This window comes from Melanotaenia boesemani, chromosome 22 (assembly GCF_017639745.1).
Source record: "Melanotaenia boesemani isolate fMelBoe1 chromosome 22, fMelBoe1.pri, whole genome shotgun sequence".
Lineage (NCBI taxonomy): Eukaryota > Metazoa > Chordata > Actinopteri > Atheriniformes > Melanotaeniidae > Melanotaenia > Melanotaenia boesemani.
Window position 1 is genome coordinate 3,624,072 of NC_055703.1, and position 19,355 is coordinate 3,643,426.

The window sequence follows — 19,355 nt, forward strand, 5'->3', positions numbered from 1 at the left end:
CTGTTGTGTTTCTGTTCAAGTGTAGTAGTTGGTTGTCTGGTGTTAGGTTGGATTGAAGGTTCATTGCTTCCACTGATATACTGATTTTTTAGCTCCTAATCTTTTTTTTTTACTTTCCTTATTGCTTTTCTTCATTACTCTCCTTTTTTCTGTCCACTCTGATCAGGTCCAGCAAGATAATAAAGCCCATAATTACAAATAAATAAGATAAAACAATATATTTAAATAAATAAAGAAATAAAAAAATGAGATTATCAAGAAGAGCTTTATATCCATAAACCTCCCATCATTCTGCTGCCACCATGCTGGACAGGACAAGGAAAAAAAAGAAAATAAAGGGATTCTGAGATCGTATACATGTGAGGAATGATATCAGCATGAGTATGTGGGTTGAGGTTCCACTGTGTGCATGTGTGTGCATGAGTGTTTGTGTTGTTGTTCAGTAGCTGCTGCAGCACCTGATAGATCAGGACATGCATCATCTGTGTTACGACTGAGTTTTCTCCTCATTAGTCATAAATCTTGCAGTGGTAGCTTTATCACCTCAGGCTCATCCACAGATCCTGAAGTCATGAGCTCAATGCTAAGTCTCAGCTTGTCTGTGCTTCACTCATCATTCCACCCGCTCGTAAAGCTGAATGCAGAGCTCAGCTGAGACATCTGATGTAAGAACTCAAATCACCCTGAAGTTCAGTGCGTCCAGCTTTCTAATGTCACTCCTGGTCTCTGCAGTCTGCAACTCTGTCTATGCTGGACCAGCTGGAACATTATCAGTTAATTTAGTGTCCATGACAGACTCTGACAGGATGATCTTACCTCTAAATCTACCTGTTCAGGTATGATAACCCCAACACTTGAACACCTTCACGTCGACCTGAATGAACTCGTCTCTGCATAAAGAGGAAATTGAAAGCCAATCTGAAATAAAATTTGATCTGTTTTGTGACACTTATACACCACTCAGAGAGCAAAAATGTTTGACCCAAATATGGCCCACATCTGCAACCTTGTTTTACCCTTATTTGATCTTTACTTATGACCTTGACTCAATGTGAGTGTGGCAACCATAAAAAGCCACATAATCCACCACATGTGGCCCATAAAGCACTCGCTATAATCCATGTCCTGGCAAACCTCTGAAGAATATAAAACCATCAGAACCTCATAAAGAGAAGACAGTTTTGTTTAGCACGGGGGTATAACCATCATGGTTTGGGTTGGTTTTCTAATATCTCACTGCAAAAGGATAAACAGGATCAATCAAATTGAGCATGAATACAAAAGAGTAGCTGATGATGATGAAGATGACTTCTTTAACAGATTGATGGCCCTCGGTCACCACATTTGTTAAGTCCTACCTACGAACTTTCTAGGAAGATTGTGGCATTGATGACAATCTTGGTGACGTACATCGGAGTTCTGACATGTTTGAACAATGTCAGCGTTTTGTTTTCTGATGGTTATTAAAATACAACAACAAAACTATGGTCATGTTTTAACATAACTTTTAGTGATTTACTAAACTTGGTTATTTTAATATAAATAGCAGATATTGCAGATCAGAACATAATGGGGGCTCGTCAGGGAGTTTTCTTTCTGGTAGGGGTAGACTCTCCTTTTTATATCGCCTAGAAAGATCCCTGGGACCCTCTGCTTTTCGTCTCCGGCTTCCATCCTCTCTACGCATTCATCCCACATTTCATGTGTCCCAGGTCAAGCTGGTGTTCTCCAGTCCTTTGTGCTCTCCGGCCAGGCCCCCTCCTCCCGCCCAGGTCATTGCTGGTGCTCCTGCTTTCTCTGTCTGCCGTATCTTGGATGTCCGGCGACAGGGTTGTGGTTTCCAGTATCTGGTTGACTGGGTTGGTTATGGGCCTGAGGAGTGTTTCTGGATCCCTCACCGCTTTATTCTGGACTCCTCCCTTGTGGCTGCCTTCCATTGCTCCTGGCGCCCTGCGTCGGTTGGTCCGCCTGGTGGCGGTCCTTGAGGAGGGGAGGCACTCTCAGAATTGCTCTGATTGTGTGTTCTCAGGTGGGGCTTAGCAGGTTGCCAGGGAAACGCTGGGCGCAGTTTGGAGCCATGATACCTGCAGCTTGTCCCTCTGCTATTTAAGGACATGCTGAGCTCCAGTCTTCGCCAGATTGTCTCTACTTGTGTGGTAATCAGGCTGATACTAATAATTTTTTCCTATGGTTCTTTGCGACGCTCTTACCTCATGTCTACCTTTTTCCTTTTTCCTCAACACTTTTTGGGGCAAAACCAAGTCGTTCCTGGACAGGATTCTAGTGGCTCTGTATCAGGACTCCCTCTCGTGTCAAGGCTGCTGCTTTGCCGGTTGGGGTGGGAGTTCAGAGGAGCTTGGCTGCCCTGAAAAGTAGATGATCTTCCTTATAGAAACTCAGCTGAGGCTCTAAAGGTGGAGCTCTAAAAAAAAGGCCACTTTCATGTTATACCTAATGCCTATACCTACATGAGGTTATTGATGTGTCTTAAAAAGAATAGCATTCATTTTTCAGTGTTGTGTTTATTCACTGAATTAATTTAATCTTCTGAATGATGCAGAGGTGATCTGTTGTGTTTCTTTTAGCTCTGTGGACAGCAGCACCTCCTTATGTCAAAGATGACAAAGGAGTTTCCCAAGGCTCCATGTTTAGCCCCCTATTTTTCAGCATCTACATGCTCCCACCAGAGACCTGTACTACGAAGTGACCAACATACCTCACAAATATCTTTATTACCTGGGTTGACTTACCCAGACATTCAGGATCCAGATAGGTGGTACTACGAAGCTGGTTATCAACTCGATAATTCAACCCAGGGTTTTCTATCTTGATCAGTGCATGCTCACATAAAAGAGGTGGAGTTTGCAGCATCTGACCAATTGCAGACATGGAGAAACCCTGCAGATCAGCAACTTCTCCATGGAGGAGCAGACAATTATTCTTCACAAATATGAAGAATTTAAACACATCCATGCAAAAGCAACACTGTTGCCATAGCAACAGCCAGGAGGTAATGCTGACAGAATATTGCTGACTCTGTTAATGTGTAAACTTGTGTGATTATACATACTAATTCATGGGACAATATAAACAGACAACATCTGATCATTCAGTTTCACTTTACTACGGCCCCGACATTTTCCTCACTTTCCTTTATCTTTATTATTACCTCCACCAAGGTGGAGCTCATGTATTTGGTGGTGTTGGGCTGTCTTAGCAAAATAACTCAAAAAGCTATTTAGAGATTTTGATAGCATTTTCAGGAAATCTCAGAAATGGAATAAGGAACAAGCGATTAGATTTTGGGGGTGATCCAGATCACCACCACCGAACATTTTTTATTTTTCCTCTAACAGATCAGTTTGTTTCCAGGTGAATTGTTCAGGTTATTAGAGGAAAAAGTTTGGAAAGGATCTATTGCAGGCGTGAAAACGTTTTCTGTCCTTTGTGTGGGTGAAAAGAGTGAAACCTGTCATCAGGGGGAGAACATCGGCACCAACAACTCCTCAACAAAGCAACATGAACGAGGCAAAAGAGCTTTTATTATAGAGCATATAAAATAAATATACATGACTTTTTTCATTTAACAGTCATTCTTACAGTGAAATCTGGACAAGTTTGCTAAAAGCAGTTAAATAAATGTTTCTTCTTCTAAGGTTTCCTGCGCTGAGCTGCTGCTCGCTCATCTAGAAACGCTATGAAAAGACATGTTGGCCAGATACATAATTCAACTTATTCTCTCACTCACTCATACACTCATATGTAATACAGATAGAAGAGTGGACAGATGCTCCGACCTGCTGCAGCTTTACTGTAAAAACATGAAGATCAATTAAAACCTGATCAATAATTTCCAGCTGCTTTTTATCCCCCTCTCAGCAGCGACGCAGTCAAAACATTAAAAATCTGAGATGGATGGTTTCTGGAAGGAGAGGCAGGCGGAGCGTCTGTCCGTCTGTACAAACACTGGGACCATAAGTGCTTATGTTCTTCATTGGAAAAATAAAAGATAAAAAACAGGCACATGCAACACGATCAAACACCTGTGAGAGGTGCACGAGATGGCGTGGACTACGGTGTGTTTTTCATATCTACACACACACAGGAGCATCATCTGCCAGGACTTTAGTGTCTAAAAGCAAGACATTAAAAAACATTAAATACTTTTTATTTAACACGAGATATCTGAGCAACAACAGTGCATTAAAAGACAAATATCATCAATATCTCCATGAAAAGTCTTAACGTGGTTATATGTACAAACTTCAGGGAGGTCTGAGGACAGTATGTGTCCATCAGCACCTGGTCTTCCATCTGGACCTGCTCCTCCATCATGAGCTGGTCCTAGGAGCTGCTCCTCCATCAAGACCTGGTCCTAGGACCTGGTCCTCTGTCAGGAACTAGTCCTTAGACCTGGTCCTAGGAGCTGCTTTGCCATCAGGAGCTGGTCTTAGGACTTGGTCCTCTGTCAGGAGCTAGCCCTTGACCTGGTTCTCCATCAGGACCTGGTCCTAAGAGCTGCTCCTTTGTCAGGAGCTGGTCCTAGAACTTGGTCCTCTGTCAGGAACTGTTCCTAGGACCTGGTCCATCAAGAGACTCTGCAGACGACAAGGTTTAGCTGCTCGTCTCCACATGGTGCTGACGACTTTCCGCTACACGAGAAGCAGGGAATAAACAAGCGAAAAACAGACAAAATGACAATTTTCGATCATAAAAAAGGCACCGTCCACACAAATGAAACCGTGGATCATCATCATCGCCGTAGCAACACTGTGGAATATCTGAGTGACGAAGATGTCCTTCTGTACAAGGAGGCGGAGCTAGGAGTCATGTGATGTGAGCTCCTGATGCCTGTTGGTCTGACGGCTGCTACAGTTAAGGCAGAGGAGAGCGGAGATAATAAATATGATTGTATAGGATCTATATATATGACTTTCTTTACAATAGATGATTCTGTGTACATTTTAAAAAGCGGTGAGATGCAGATAAGTGCCGTCTGGACGAGACAGAAGAAAAGCTGCCGGTTGCAGGTGAAAGTTCAGTCAGGGATTTCTTTGCATAGGAGTTGGATGACAGCATCTCATCACTGACATGAGCCATGAGCTCAGAAATACTCGCAACACCTCGTTTTGTGGAGAGAAACATGCACCAAAGCGTCTTCATGTCTTTACTGCTAATGCGCTCTGGAAGAACCTTTAATTAGCTGCTGGTTTGATCCCCTCCTCTCTGGATCTGCCTCCAGTGTGAAGAGGTTCATGTCCATGTGTTTTCTGTCGTCCAGTGAAGGTGAAACCTGACAGGAAGCAGCTTCACGTTCATGCGCTCCACACCACCAGATCCAAACTCTGAAACATCAACCAACTGTTCAGTGTTTTCATTAAACTTTTCTTTCAGCCCAGTTCAGGTTTTGTCTGTTTTTGAATAACAGCATGGACCCTCATTCATCAACCGTTTCTACACACAGATGTGTGGGAAGACTTTTCTGTAGAGTGGAATTTACCGTCTTGTTCTTCTACTTAGAAATGATGCTGAACATCTCTGAGCTGTGTAGGACCAGAATCCAGTGGTAGAACCCAGGAAGTGGGATATCTCTGCAGGAGTTACAGCAGGGAGTCTTATCTTCCTCATGGATTCATCTCATCTACATCATCATTTCTCACTTAGGAATCTGTCAGATAAAAACAGACGTGAAGTTTCATTGGTTTAATTATAAAACACACCTGAATCAGACAGGTGAGACCTCACTGATCTGATGTCATTTATATGGTCCTGCTAGATCTCTGCTGGGATGTGGATCTGGTTTCTGGATATATATCTGGATTCTTGTGGATTTTCGGTCCCCTACATGAGCTGGGAGACGTTCCGACCATCGCTGAGCTGGATTACACCATCTATGCTGCTGGATGTGTCTTTTCTCTGGAGCAAAGTACATTTATTTCTCTGGAACAATAGTGTGAAATCAGACGGGAAAAAGCTGCAATGATGCTGAAATGTTTGTGTTCAGGTCTCCTTCATCTCGTCATAACGTTTAAACCCAGCCAGGTTAACCGAAGAGCTTCACAGGATAAAACTGCAGCATTCAGAAGGGGAAGGTCTGGGTTTCTGCTGGTTCTCCAGCTGCAGATTTGTCTGTGTGTTATAAATCTTTTCTTTTCCTTGAGTTTGACAGGCAGTCAGACGATTTAACAATGTCTCTCTTTAAAAATGAATAAATAAATAAAATATCTGATCCCTGGTCATTTCCTGCTTTTTTCTCTCTGCAGTGTTTCTTTATTGATTTTGTTAGTTTCACTTTTCTTAACGCAGTATATTGTTTCAGAGGATTAATAAATAATATCTTTTTCTCCTGCTCTTACACTTTTTAAATAAGCTTCAAATAAATTTTTTTAACAAATATTAACTGAACCTGAATGAGTGAACGAAGCAGAGATGATTGGGAGGCTTCATTCTTTACAATTATTATTTATTAGGGTCCGAGCCATACGAAGTATGGAAGGACCCTATTGTTCCTGAAATGTTTATTATTATTTTTCTAAGCATTTCGAGGCCAAATTTGACCCCCTAAACACCCATGAAAAGTTGTGAATTTTGGCACACACATCAAGTCCCGCGTAACTCGGATATTATAAGGTCCGCATACACTTCAATGCAAAATTGGCTCAACAGCGCCACCTAGACACCCCCAAAATCCCCAAATGAATGGGGTCCCAAAAGTCTACTTCAACGTAGGAACACGAAACTCGGCACACGCGTGTAACACCCCAAGTCGATCAAAAAAGTCAATCAAACGCATGTTGCCATGGCAACAGGGTGCCCGCCATCTTGGCGTGTGCGGCCATTTTTTTCCCATTTTTTGCATTTACACACATCGTATTTGAACGAACTAGTCTGAGGGGATTCGTGCGATTGACTCTAAACTTGGTGGGAAGCTTCTTGACAAGTTGGGGACCAAACGCTCCTGAAATCTTTCTAATAGCAGAAAGCGTGTTACCGTGGCAACCGACGGAAAATGACCTTCTCGCCATGAAACACGGTTTGCTCATATCTCCATAGAAATACATGGGATCTGCACCAAACTTGCAAGTATTCATACGTGTGACACCCCAAGGCCAGCAAAGAAGTCAATCAAACACCTGTTGCCATGGCAACGGGGTGCCCGCCATCTTGGATTTCATTGCCATTTGAACAAACTAGTCTGAGGGGATTCATGCGACTGACTCCAAACTTGGTGGGAAGCTTCCTGACAAGTTGGGGACCAAACGCTCCTCAAATCTTTCTAATAGGAAAAAGCGTGTTGCCGTGACAACCAACGGAAAAAGGCCCTCTCGCCATGAAACACGGTTTGCTCATATCTCCATAGGAACACATGGGAACTGCACCAAAGTTGACAGGATTCATACACGTTGGGTCCTTAACGCATTACAACACCTGTTGTCATGGCAACATCGGGTGGCGGGGTCCAGGATGCTCGGACCCGATGGATGCCGCTTGCGGCTTTAATTAGGGTCCGAGCCATACAATTATAATTATTATTATTATAATCTGTTTCATTTATGATAATTTTATATATTTATACTATTTACTTTTAACTACTATAATTTCTTTGTATATTTTTCACTTAATTTATTATAATTATTTATTTTTTACAATCCCGTTCCAGGTGGAAATGTTGTCTCTTTATCTGGTTAATGAGGACGTTTCTGAATTTAAACGACCGGGACGAGCCGGTGATGTACAACACGAGGGATTCATCATCAGCTGATTACTGACTAACTCGCTACGACTGGTGTCCTCATGTTCAATTAATACAGATTATTTTGTACTTATGTGATGAATTTGATTTGTAGGATGGGGTTAAGAACAGTTTCTAGGAACGTTTGATAAATGAGGGAACTGGGATGAAAACTTTCTGCAGAACTCAAATGAGCTAAACAACTTGAGTGTAACTGAGAGCAGATCTGGAGGACTGAAAGATGAACTCAGCTCCACCTTGATCTGCAGCAGATTCCAGCTTCATGAAGGACAGAAGTCCAGTTCTGTTTTCAGCCACAAGGCGTCAGTGTTACCCCGTCACACTGGAGCTCACATCTGACCAGTCAATGGCTGACCACGTGACCCAGCAGAGCCAATGAGAGGAAAGTCTAAACTGATTGGTTAATATTCAGTTTGCTGCAGAAGATTTTCTGCAAATGATCACACATTTAACACATCATGCAGGTCAGTCTGGAGATGAGCTAGCTCAGCTTTGCAGATTAAAACAGAGGAAACATGAACCCTACACACATCTAAATCCTACCAGTACATAAAAACCTCACAGTACTCAACTACTCTATTTAATTCATTCAAACAGCTGTTTTTAACTCATCACTGTTCCAAAAAAATGTTTAGATGATGAGCTCTTGTAGAGATGAAGAGTCCACATCAGCTGTTAGCGCCTGTAGATTGTTGAGCTGCCAGAGTCAGGATGTATGTTTCCCATGTTTCTTTACTCTAAGATGAGCTAACTGATGCTAAATGTCTTAGATGGACGAGACGAACACGACTGCCAATCTTCTCAAGAAGTTACAACATACTGAAGAACTCCTATGTTTTCTGGATTTAATGTACAAGCCAGATCCAAAAACAGTCAGGTCCCGGTATAATATATAAATAAAAACAGAATTCAGTGATTTATAAACCTCATCCAGCCATATTTTATTCCCAGTAGAAGATCAACAACACATCAGATGATAAAACTGAGACATTTCACCGTATGATGGAAAATATGAGCTGATAGTGAATCTGATGCAGCAACACGTCTGGAAAAAGTTGAAACAGGAGCAACAGAAGGCTGGAAAAGTAACTGGTACAAACCAGAAACACCTGGAGGAGCATTTGACAACTAATCAGGTTAACTAGCAACAGGTCAGTAACATGACTGGGTATAAAAGGAGCATTTCAGAGAGGCAGAGTCTCTCAGATAGAAAGATGGACAGAGGTTCACCAATCTGGGACAAACTGGCTCTAAAACTGTGGAACAATTTCAGAAAAATGTTCCTCAGACTGAAGATTCACCATCTACGGTGTAGAATATCCTCAACAGATTCAGAGAATCAGGGGGATCTCTGTAAGCATAGGACAAGGCTGAAGGTCCGTAGAGGCTTTAGAGCAACATCTGCTCCCATCCAGACAACGTCTCTTTCAGGGAAGGCCTTGCAGATTTCAGCAAGACGATGCTGAACCACATCCTGCATCCATCACAGCAGCATGGCTTCAAAGGAGAAGAGTCCAGCTGCTGAACTGGCCTGCCTGCAGTCCAGACCTTTCACCAGTAAACAACATCTGGAGCATCATGGAAGCAGAAATCCAGCAACAAAGTCCAGGACTGTAGAGCAGCTAGAATCCTGCATCAGACCAGAATGGGACAACATTCCTCTCCTAAAACTCCAGCAACTGGTCTCCTCACTTCAAGAGGGGATGCTACACCATGCCGAACATCACCCTGGAACTACTTTTTACACCGTGCCAAACATCACCCTGGAACTACTTTTTACACCGTGCTGAACATCACCCTGGAACTACTTTTTACACCGTGCCAAACATCACCCTGGAACTACTTTTTACACCATGCTGAACATCACCCTGGAACTACTTTTTACACCGTGCTGAACATCACCCTGGAACTACTTTTTACACCGTGCTGAACACCACCCTGGAACTACTTTTTACACCATGCCGAACCTCACCATGGAACTACTTTTTACACCATGCCGAACATCACCCTGGAAATACTTTTTACGCCGTGCCGAACATCACCCTGGAACTACTTTTTACACCGTGCCGAACATCACCCTGGAAATACTTTTTACACCGTGCTGAACATCACCCTGGATCTACTCTTTACACCGTGCCGAACACCACCCTGGAACTACTTTTTACACCATGCCGAACATCACCCTGGATCTACTCTTTACACCGTGCCGAACACCACCCTGGAACTACTTTTTACACCGTGCCGAACATCACCCTGGAACTACTTTTTACACCGTGCCGAACATCACCCTGGAACTACTTGTTACACCGTGCCGAACATCACCCTGGAAATACTTTTTACACCGTGCCGAACATCACCCTGGATCTACTTTTTACACCGTGCCGAACATCACCCTGGAACTACTTTTTACACCGTGCCGAACATCACCCTGGAACTACTTTTTACACCGTGCCGAACATCACCCTGGATCTACTTTTTACACCGTGCCGAACATCACCCTGGAACTACTTTTTACACCGTGCCGAACATCACCCTGGAACTACTTTTTACACCGTGCCGAACATCACCCTGGAACTACTTTTTACACCGTGCCGAACATCACCCAGGAACAACTTTTTACACCGTGCCGAACATCACCCAGGAACAACTTTTTACACCGTGCCGAACATCACCCTGGAAATACTTTTTACACCGTGCCGAACATCACCCTGGATCTACTTTTTACACCGTGCCGAACATCACCCTGGAACTACTTTTTACACCGTGCCGAACATCACCCTGGAACTACTTTTTACACCGTGCCGAACATCACCCTGGATCTACTTTTTACACCGTGCCGAACATCACCCTGGAACTACTTTTTACACCGTGCCGAACATCACCCAGGAACTACTTTTTACACCGTGCCGAACATCACCCAGGAACAACTTTTTACACCATGCCGAACATCACCCAGGAACTACTTTTTACACCGTGCCGAACATCACCCAGGAACTACTTTTTACACCGTGCCGAACATCACCCTGGAACTACTTTTTACAGACATGTTGCTGCATCAGATTCACTATCAGCTCATATTTTCCATCACATGGTGAAATGTCTCAGTTTCACCATCTGATCTGTTATTTATGTTCTACAAGGGCATTTCCTCGCTTTTACTTTTTATTCCAGTCTTACGTCATTCATTCTTTACTGATATTTTATTAATTATTGTTTTAATGTGTAGTGTTTTATGCTGTAGTTTTTTATTGCTTAGCAGTTTGGGCAACTGGGGTGTAAATGTGCTTTATAAATAAATAAACTTAAACTAACTTGAAAATATGGGTTGATGAGATTTATAAATCATTGAATTCTTATTATTTATATTTTTTACTGGAGTTTGGGGTGTAAAGAAAAACAAAGTGACGGGTCAAACGGGTTTGTTTCAGATCGCTTCAGAATTCAGTGCAGTTCTGCTCAATGAAAAAGTTCAGCACACAAACAAACAACAACAAACAAACAAAGCTTAAAAACATTCTGACATCAGTAACAGTCTGAAGAAGCAGGTGGAGGGGGTGGATGAGGTGGGGGGGACACTTAGCTGCCCTGTACATGATGTGCAGGTTTGTGTTGAGGACAAGATGGACAAGGGATCAACATGTCCACAGCAGCTGGGGGACACAAACAGGAAGTCGTCCTCGGAGTGATCAGAGAAAACAGGATCTGTAAAACATGGCGGCTCGTCTTCCACATCCACAGAAACAGATCCAAAGATAGAAACCTGGAAACACGAAGATTCCCATAAATATTCCCTGCAATGACATCAGCGGACACGCTGAAGTTTCTGTAGGAAACGGGTCGGGATGATCGTCCCGTCTCTCCCTCGGGATTCATGGCATCACCCATCGGGTCAGAAGTTAGAAAAGCTGTAAAGTACAGATATGAACACAGCTGAGGAGCAACGTAAACACCTCGGTTCTCCGCACGGGTCCAACCTTCACTTCCTGGTCTGATGCCTGTTTCAGCTCTTAGAAAGATGTTCTGGTTCTGGGTGGGGAGGCAGCTGGAGATGGAGGATGGAGGCCGGAACGGGGTCCAACCGGGACCAGGTGGAGGTGGAGGGGACTCCTCTGCTGGTTCCATCTCAGTAGCGGTGCGTCTGGTGGGAGTACTGGGAGCTCTGCTGGGAGGAGGAGGAGTATCCCATGGTGCTCTGGGGCTGCGTGGAACCTTGGACGTTGCTTTGGTAACCGAGGCGGGAGCTGGAATGCTGATGGAGACAAACAGGGAAATATTGATCAGCATGGGAAAACAATTCATTTTCAATGTTTTGTTCAACATTGCTCAGAATTTCTTGACAATTTGATTCAAATGAGAAGAAAAGATAAATGTGATGAGCTGATTGTTAAAGAGCTGCTGACTGGTTCTCCTGCCACAACATAAAGATTAAAATTAGTCACATTTACCTGATTTCACAGTTAATCTCGGTATTCTTTATTTCCACTGTTCCGGTATGCATGATTCTGAGGCATCTAGAGCAGAGGTTCTCAACATTTTTTACACTTGGGCCCAACTTTTCCAGTACAAACTGGTCCAGGGCCCATTCAAATATTAATACTGTATTATTTCCGTTCATCTCACTTTCAGTTTAATTTGTATTCAAGAACTAAAGGAATTCCACTTGCAGTTTAACAGCTAAAACCTTTGTAAAATATGAAATGATGAAAAATATCTACAAGATATGTCATGATACAATTAGACCATCACACACACACACACATATATATATATATATATATATATATATATATATATATATATATATATATATATCTTGTTGTAACTGGCTTATTTTACTGGATGAAATATGTGGAGGGTCCTGCTGGACCAAACACACCTCCACAGATGGGCTGCTGCAGGGGAAAGTTAGGTAACCCCTGATAAGGTTGGACAGTCTCCTATCTGTCTAAGCTGAGTTGACTTTTTCATTTTCTATTGTTAGTAGAATCATATCAGGTGAAGCTGCTGTTGATCACTTCTTGTTTTTACTGCTGCAGCGAAATTTGGTGATTACTTAGCCTAGGTGAGTGTGTGTGTGCATGCATGCGTGTGTGTATTTGCATGTGAGCATATGTGTGCAATATATGAATTAGGGCGGCTTGGCTGAGTGCACGACTCCTGGCCTAACTTTTTGTCCCAGTCCGGCACTGCTCCTGGTCATGTCGGATAAACTTTGACTGGATCAATGCCGGAAAGAAGGACAGAACGCTGCTGGTGGATACATGTTTGTTTCCACATGTGACAGCTCTGACATCTTCTTCATGTCTCTGCGATCATGTTTATCTTCTTTTTCAGTAAAAAAAAAATCTAAAAACTGTCGCAGAGTTCATGTTATCAGAGTCTCATCTGTCTGTGATAAGAGAGGAGACGAGTATCAAGATCCAGTAGAGACCCAGATCAGCTCTGTCAGCAGGACCACGTGGACAGTAAAGGTCTAATCAGCTGGAGGACATGTCTGCTGTGTGGACAGCAGCTCAGAGACATGACAACCTGGAAATTTACAGTACTTCCAGAGGAATTTATACGAAAAATTTTTTAACTAACTGAATGGCAAGCCAAGATTATAATGATGGGGGTATTTTGGGGATTTATATGTTGTGTATCTTATTTGTGTAATGTGTGTGAAAAGGAAGTTATCTTCCTTTTCTTTCCGTCTGGTCTTTTTGCTCTTTGGCGGTTTAGTAACTATAGATCTCTGGTCTGTTGCCTCCACTATCGGTGAAAACGCCCGTCAAAAACAGCTGCTAAACTTTCTGACAGTGCTGGAACTAACAGAGCTGTGTGGTGTTTATTGTTTATTCCATGCGTCTCTCCTCCTCTTAAAGGGGCCCCGCTGTTCTTTTAACAGCGCTGTAAAGCATCATGTCTCTGCTCAGTGACAGTTTTTTGTTTTAATCCATGTAATCTGGCCAGATATTGGCTGCGGCCGCTAGTTGCCAACCACTGTCATAGACTGTCAATTAATTTTTCATCATAATTTTCTAAAAAACTACAATATTATATTTTTCTCTAGATACAAAAAAAAAAAAAAAAAAAAAAAAAAAAAATCAATTCCCCACTGAAAAAAACCCTCACTAACCTGGTACTCTGACTGCAGGACACCTGTGCCTGACGAGGCCCCCGAGGGCCCGATCCGAGGTTTCTTGTTGGGCGGGCCCTGATCCTGACCGTGCTGCATTCCTCCGCTGGCTGTTGTCCCCGCGGCCCCGGTGGTGCCATTGGTCTGAGCGGAGCTCTGCTGAGAGGGGGCCTGCTGGGCCGCCGTCTGCTGCTGGTTCTGGGCCTGAGTCTGGCCCGTTGTCTGCTGGTGCTGCTGGGTCTGGTTCTGGAGAGAACATAACAAGGACAAGCTGCAGGAGACCAGGCCTGGTTTCATCACATTCTCATTTATAAGATGATATTTCTATCTAATCCCCCCCCACAAAATATAACCTGGAAACCTCAGATTCAGATTTAGATTCTGAGAAACATTGAAAAAAAACCCTGAAGCACTATGAGAACATGAAGTGGATTCTTACCTTCTCTGTTTTCTCCTCCGCCTCGTCTTCATTAAGAAACTCTCGTTTTGGGTATGGGATCTGACACCCGGCAAACACACTGAGAAGAAACCACATCAGGTTCAAGAGTTTCTGCAGCAACATGGAGGCTGACAAAGATCTGCGTGTGAACCAAGCTCTCACTCTGTGGTTGGTAATGGCTCCTCCAGGAAGTAGGGGTCCTGCAGCGCCTGCTCAGATGTGATCCGTTTGGTGGGATCCATGGTGAGGAGCTTCTGGAGCTGATAGCAGAAAACAGAGTTAGAAAAGTTCCTGACCCCTCAGACTGGGGGAAAAGTGGAATAAAACCAGTCATGTTTTGGTGGGAAACATGCTGGACATTCTGACGGCACCCAGAGAGGCAGCAGCTGACTCCACCGGTAACCATGGTGACTTCCAGCGGCATTGTCTGGGTGCCTAAAAATAAAATCTCTGATTTCATCAAACCAAATCCGATTTCTGATTTTAATAAGATTTTTTTTTCTTTCTTAAAAACATATCAAACTTATTAAAACTTTTTAAAACTTAGAATAAATGACAGCAAAAATGTAAATAACGTCACTTTTCCACCATATGAATGGCTTCATATCTTGCATAGAGAGATGCACCGTTCTGGTGCAGAGGGACGGCTGAGCCATGACCTAACTATGGAAGCCCAAAGAGAGCATTTGTGGTGCAAATAGAAGAGGAAAAAAAATCAGATTTTCATAAAAATAAATCGTCAGAAACGGAAAATACGATTTTGTGATTTTATCAAATACTCGCCCAGCCCCTACTCTGAATAATTACTGAGATCCAACAAGTTTTACTTCCTCCTGCAGCTCATTAGAAACATTTTAGATTTAAAACTTTCTCAAACTGAATCCTCCAGAACCAGTCATTAAAAAGATGCATCAAGACCTGAGACACCATCTTTTCACATGACCTGAATCTTTTCACATATAAAGTTAAAGAAAGGGAAAAACCGGCTCCCAGTTTGGTTTCAGGAAGCAGAACCTCCAGTTATCGGACCCCTGTCTGTGGAACTGCCTCCCAGTTTGGCTTCAGGTATGAGACCCCCTCTCTATCTTCAGATCATCTTCTAACTTTCCTTCCTGTAAAATCTTCTAGCAGGTTTGGCTTGGTGACCCTGATCCATCCTTTAGTCCTGCTGCTATAGGCTGATGCTGCTGGGGGACATCCCATGATGCATTGGGCTCTTCTCTGCTCTCTTTACTCTTCATGTAGGAATATCTGATGTTGTCATAGTTCTGACTTTTCCAGCTGGTTCCAAACTTCCAGCTCCTTCTGGGTTCGGTAGCAGCTTTGATGGGACATGGCAGATCAGTTCTGGTCTTTATATTCTGATAAGAAAGTTCTGGTGATGCTGATGGAGCTCAAGAGAAAAAAAATGAACTGAAAAACCAAAGATTAGTTTTCTTATGAACTTTGTTTACATGGTGGACACCTCTGTGATCCAGGTTCTGGAGCATGGTTCAGTTCTGGGTGGTTCAGGTATGACGATAAGAGCTGGTTGGGGTGAGTGTCCTAGGAATGAGTGTGTATGAGTGTGGATGAAGTTGTGTATTCTTACCAAGAGGAAAACTTTGCTGTCTGGTTTGACTTTATGCTTCTCCATATATTTGATTAAGCTGCTGTTGGCGTACCTGTCAAACCAGAACAGACACACCGTGTTTCATATGTTCTCTGATTCTCTGATGAAGGCCAGATCTTCCCATCATCACACTCACGTTGTTCTCCTGAAATCCTTCTGCAGGGTGGGATACTCTGGCATCTTCCTGATGTCTTCCCAGTCTTTATCTGTTGAAAACAGAGGAAAACACTGCAGTCTGAAACCGAGGCTTTACAGGAAGTCTGTGTTCTGTGTGTGCGGACCTGCAGGGAAACCCATGACGCTGAAGATCCGGTCCAGCTGGTCATGATGGAAGGGGTTACTGGTCTTTATGTCTTCCTGACGACAGTGAAAGATGGGCTCGGATGTTAGCAGCTCCGCGAAGATGCAGCCGATGGCCCAAATATCTGAAACAGAAACAGGTTCAGACTTGTTTAAGTGTTTTTGCAGCAGGTTATGAGTCCACTGTCTGGTTCATCACCTGGTTTACATTTATACCTCCTCGGTCTGACTCAGCTGATTCTGCTAAGGTCAGGTTTAACCCTTAAAACTGCTAGATGTACAGCGTCCCTGAAGTCTATCTCTTCTATCATCATCAGAGTCTCAGGAGTGATAGTGTGTAGCTCTGTGGGGTAAATGTGATGGATAGCTACCCTTTAGCTGATCTACGGAGGTTTTCCAGGCATTTCTATCCTGTCCAGGAGGTTTACAATCCAGCCACTAAATGTAGTTTTATTCAGAGACTCTATCTGGTAAATCCACAATGATCCATGATAACAGCTTTATTTATCACATTTCATCATAAAAAGATCACTATTACTACTATGTTGCTAAGAGACCTCTACTTAGACCTGGACATGATGATGAAGCCACTTCCTGTCTGATGAAGCCACTTCCTGTCAGACATTCCACCAATCAGAGAGCTTAAATTGACGGGAAAATGTCTTGGAGTTTTAAGGGTTAATGTCTAACTGTATCTGATTTTGTTTCTGAGTCACATCAGATTTAGGGGTGTGGAGGACTCAGAAGAACCAGCATGATGATAGACCGATGGGATCAATCATGTTCCAGGTTTCTTTAGATATGAAAGGTAGACACACCTGGTGTGGGTCATTCAAACCTCCTCAGCCATCATTGTGGGTTCAGAGACTGTCAGAGCTCTGACATGTGAACCAAGCTGCTCTAATCAGTCCAGCTCCAAACTCTGAGACCTTCAGCTGATCCTGACCTACTCACCGATAGCTTTGGTGTAGTGCCGGGCCCCCAGCAGCAGCTCAGGGGCCCTGTACCAGAAGGTCACCACCACAGGGTCCAGGTCTGCCAGAGGCTTGAGGGGAGAGTTGAAGAGTCGGGCAAAACCCATGTCGGCTGCAGGAGGTGTAAAGAAGACAGACAGAAGCTTTATCAGGGAGACATGATGGAATCAAGGCTGGCCCGTGTCTAAAGCTGCATTCAGGGCCACAGACAGGGCCTCACACCTCCTCACGTCAGATACAAACCTCTCCAGGGCCAAACAGACTGATAAGAGTTCAACTCAGTACGTTTTATTGAAGAAGACTGAAGTTTCAGTCAAAACATGTCAAAGGTAAAATTACAGCTCCTTAAAAAAACTCTTTGTCTGATCAAACAGAAACCCTTAAAACTAAAACAGCAGAGGGGTCCAGTTCTGGTCCTGCAGGGCCACAGATGTTTCCTAAGTTGTTATAAAGTTCTACACGAGCCAGTTAATGACCTGATAATCTGGGTCTGGAACAGCAGGAAAACATCTAAAACCTTCAGAATTAGAACCAAAACTGGAACTTCTGAGGGTGGAAAACCTACAGCTGTCTGGTTCCTCTGCATAACCTCTAGAAATGAAGAGAATTTATCTGCTTTATTGCTCAGGTTCTCCTAAGAAGATGTCTGAATAAAACACGAGTTTAACAGTACAAGAAGTTTCTTTTAACCTGTTCTTAATAGTTCTTTTTGTCTGCCTCCCGTCTCGAAATTACATACCCAAAATAAAGTATATCTCCAAAACTTGAAGAGCTGTATGTATAATCCAGGTCTCTACAGAAAGCTGAGACATGTGGGATTATCACAGAAAAATCAACATATGTGTTACTGTGTCAGAGGAAATTCCCTTGGAACACAGTAGAAAATGTAAATGGTAATCTCCTCCTAAAAGAAAACTATATTACTTTCAATAAAAATCTGAGGATAACAGCCCAACTCATCTAGAATGAGTAAAGTAATATTTGACGAGGAACTGTACTACAGCAGAAGGTAAAAGTGAACCTGAGCAGGTTTCCAGGTGTTTAATAGAGGTGTTACACAGGTAAATATCTCAGGAAGCCATCGGCCTACAATGATGATGATGAACACCTCTATCAATGGTCAGAGTCAGAAGGATCCAGGGATAGCCCCACATTCACCTTAGAACCACCATGAGGGTCCAGAAAGAAGTGAAGCCCGAGATAGTCTATGATGAATCCTTCATTAGCAGAGTTTTTAGAGCTGGAATCAAACTTTTCACCACAAACATAAGACCTGGTTTCTGGTTCTGGCTGCTAGCTCCAGAGTTTCTGTTCCACAGTGATGAGACAGACGTCTTTGTAACCAGCAGAGTCTCTGCTGTCATGTAACTCCTTGTTTGTGTGGAAAAATTATCAGTAGTGCTAAAGTTGACAGAGCTGTTCTCCTGGTTTTCTTACATTCCCATTTAATTGTTTGGGGTTTTGAACTGTGTTTTGTTTGGATGCCGATGCTTGGTAGAGTCTTTTAGCTGAGTTTCTCCCGTCCTGTTGCTATGCTACATATTAGCTTTGCTGCTTCCTGGTGTCTGCAAACATCTACTGGACTGAAGGATCTCATGCTTCCCCTGTACAGGTGGGTCTAGCCAAGAAGTAGTTAAAACTAAAAAAGTTCTAAAAATTTTCAGATAAGTCAGATTTTTGTTTTGTATAAAGACTGAATGTGAATATTGATAAAAACCTGATCATGTTCACAACACTGAACACTGACCTGTTCTGTCTGTACCACTTAAACCAGGACAGCACCAGTCACAGTTGTACTGGAACAATAAGTTTCAGCTCTGAGTGGGAACACAGGGTTTAAAAATAGACGTTACCCTTCAACAGTCCTGAGCAGATTATGTAACTCTACTGATTGGAGCTGATTGCTGCAGACCTTCCACACACAGGTCAGCATCATCCTCCTCTATCATCATCATCCAGAAATCTAAAGAAAACACTTTAGAAAAAGTTGGGCGTTTTACCGATTTTGACTCTTCCTCGTTCAGGACCTTCTCCCATCACCAGGATATTTGCTGGTTTCTGTGGAAGACAGAGACAAGCATGAAGAATTGCACCACCAGCCTCCTGCTGGACGCTTCAGAAAAAAATATTTCAGACTGAACTCAGAAATGTGTCGCCCA

At 43.1% G+C, this 19,355-nt stretch overlaps 1 protein-coding gene across 1 annotated transcript in view; it reads right to left on the minus strand.

The window, feature by feature from the left end:
• Positions 1 to 2,198: 2,198 nt before the first annotated feature.
• cdk19 (cyclin-dependent kinase 19) overlaps positions 2,199 to 19,355 on the minus strand; it is a 70,295-nt gene continuing 53,138 nt past the window's right edge. The window contains exons 5-14 of the mRNA XM_041975857.1: positions 19,197 to 19,254; positions 17,177 to 17,308; positions 16,204 to 16,347; positions 16,059 to 16,128; positions 15,902 to 15,974; positions 14,473 to 14,570; positions 14,311 to 14,389; positions 13,872 to 14,117; positions 11,728 to 12,002; positions 2,199 to 2,210 (exon numbers count right to left, since the gene is read on the minus strand). Of these exons, the coding sequence (XP_041831791.1) occupies positions 11,877 to 12,002; positions 13,872 to 14,117; positions 14,311 to 14,389; positions 14,473 to 14,570; positions 15,902 to 15,974; positions 16,059 to 16,128; positions 16,204 to 16,347; positions 17,177 to 17,308; positions 19,197 to 19,254 (1,026 nt within the window). The 3' untranslated portion in view covers positions 2,199 to 2,210; positions 11,728 to 11,876. The remainder of the gene's footprint in view (positions 2,211 to 11,727; positions 12,003 to 13,871; positions 14,118 to 14,310; positions 14,390 to 14,472; positions 14,571 to 15,901; positions 15,975 to 16,058; positions 16,129 to 16,203; positions 16,348 to 17,176; positions 17,309 to 19,196; positions 19,255 to 19,355) is intronic.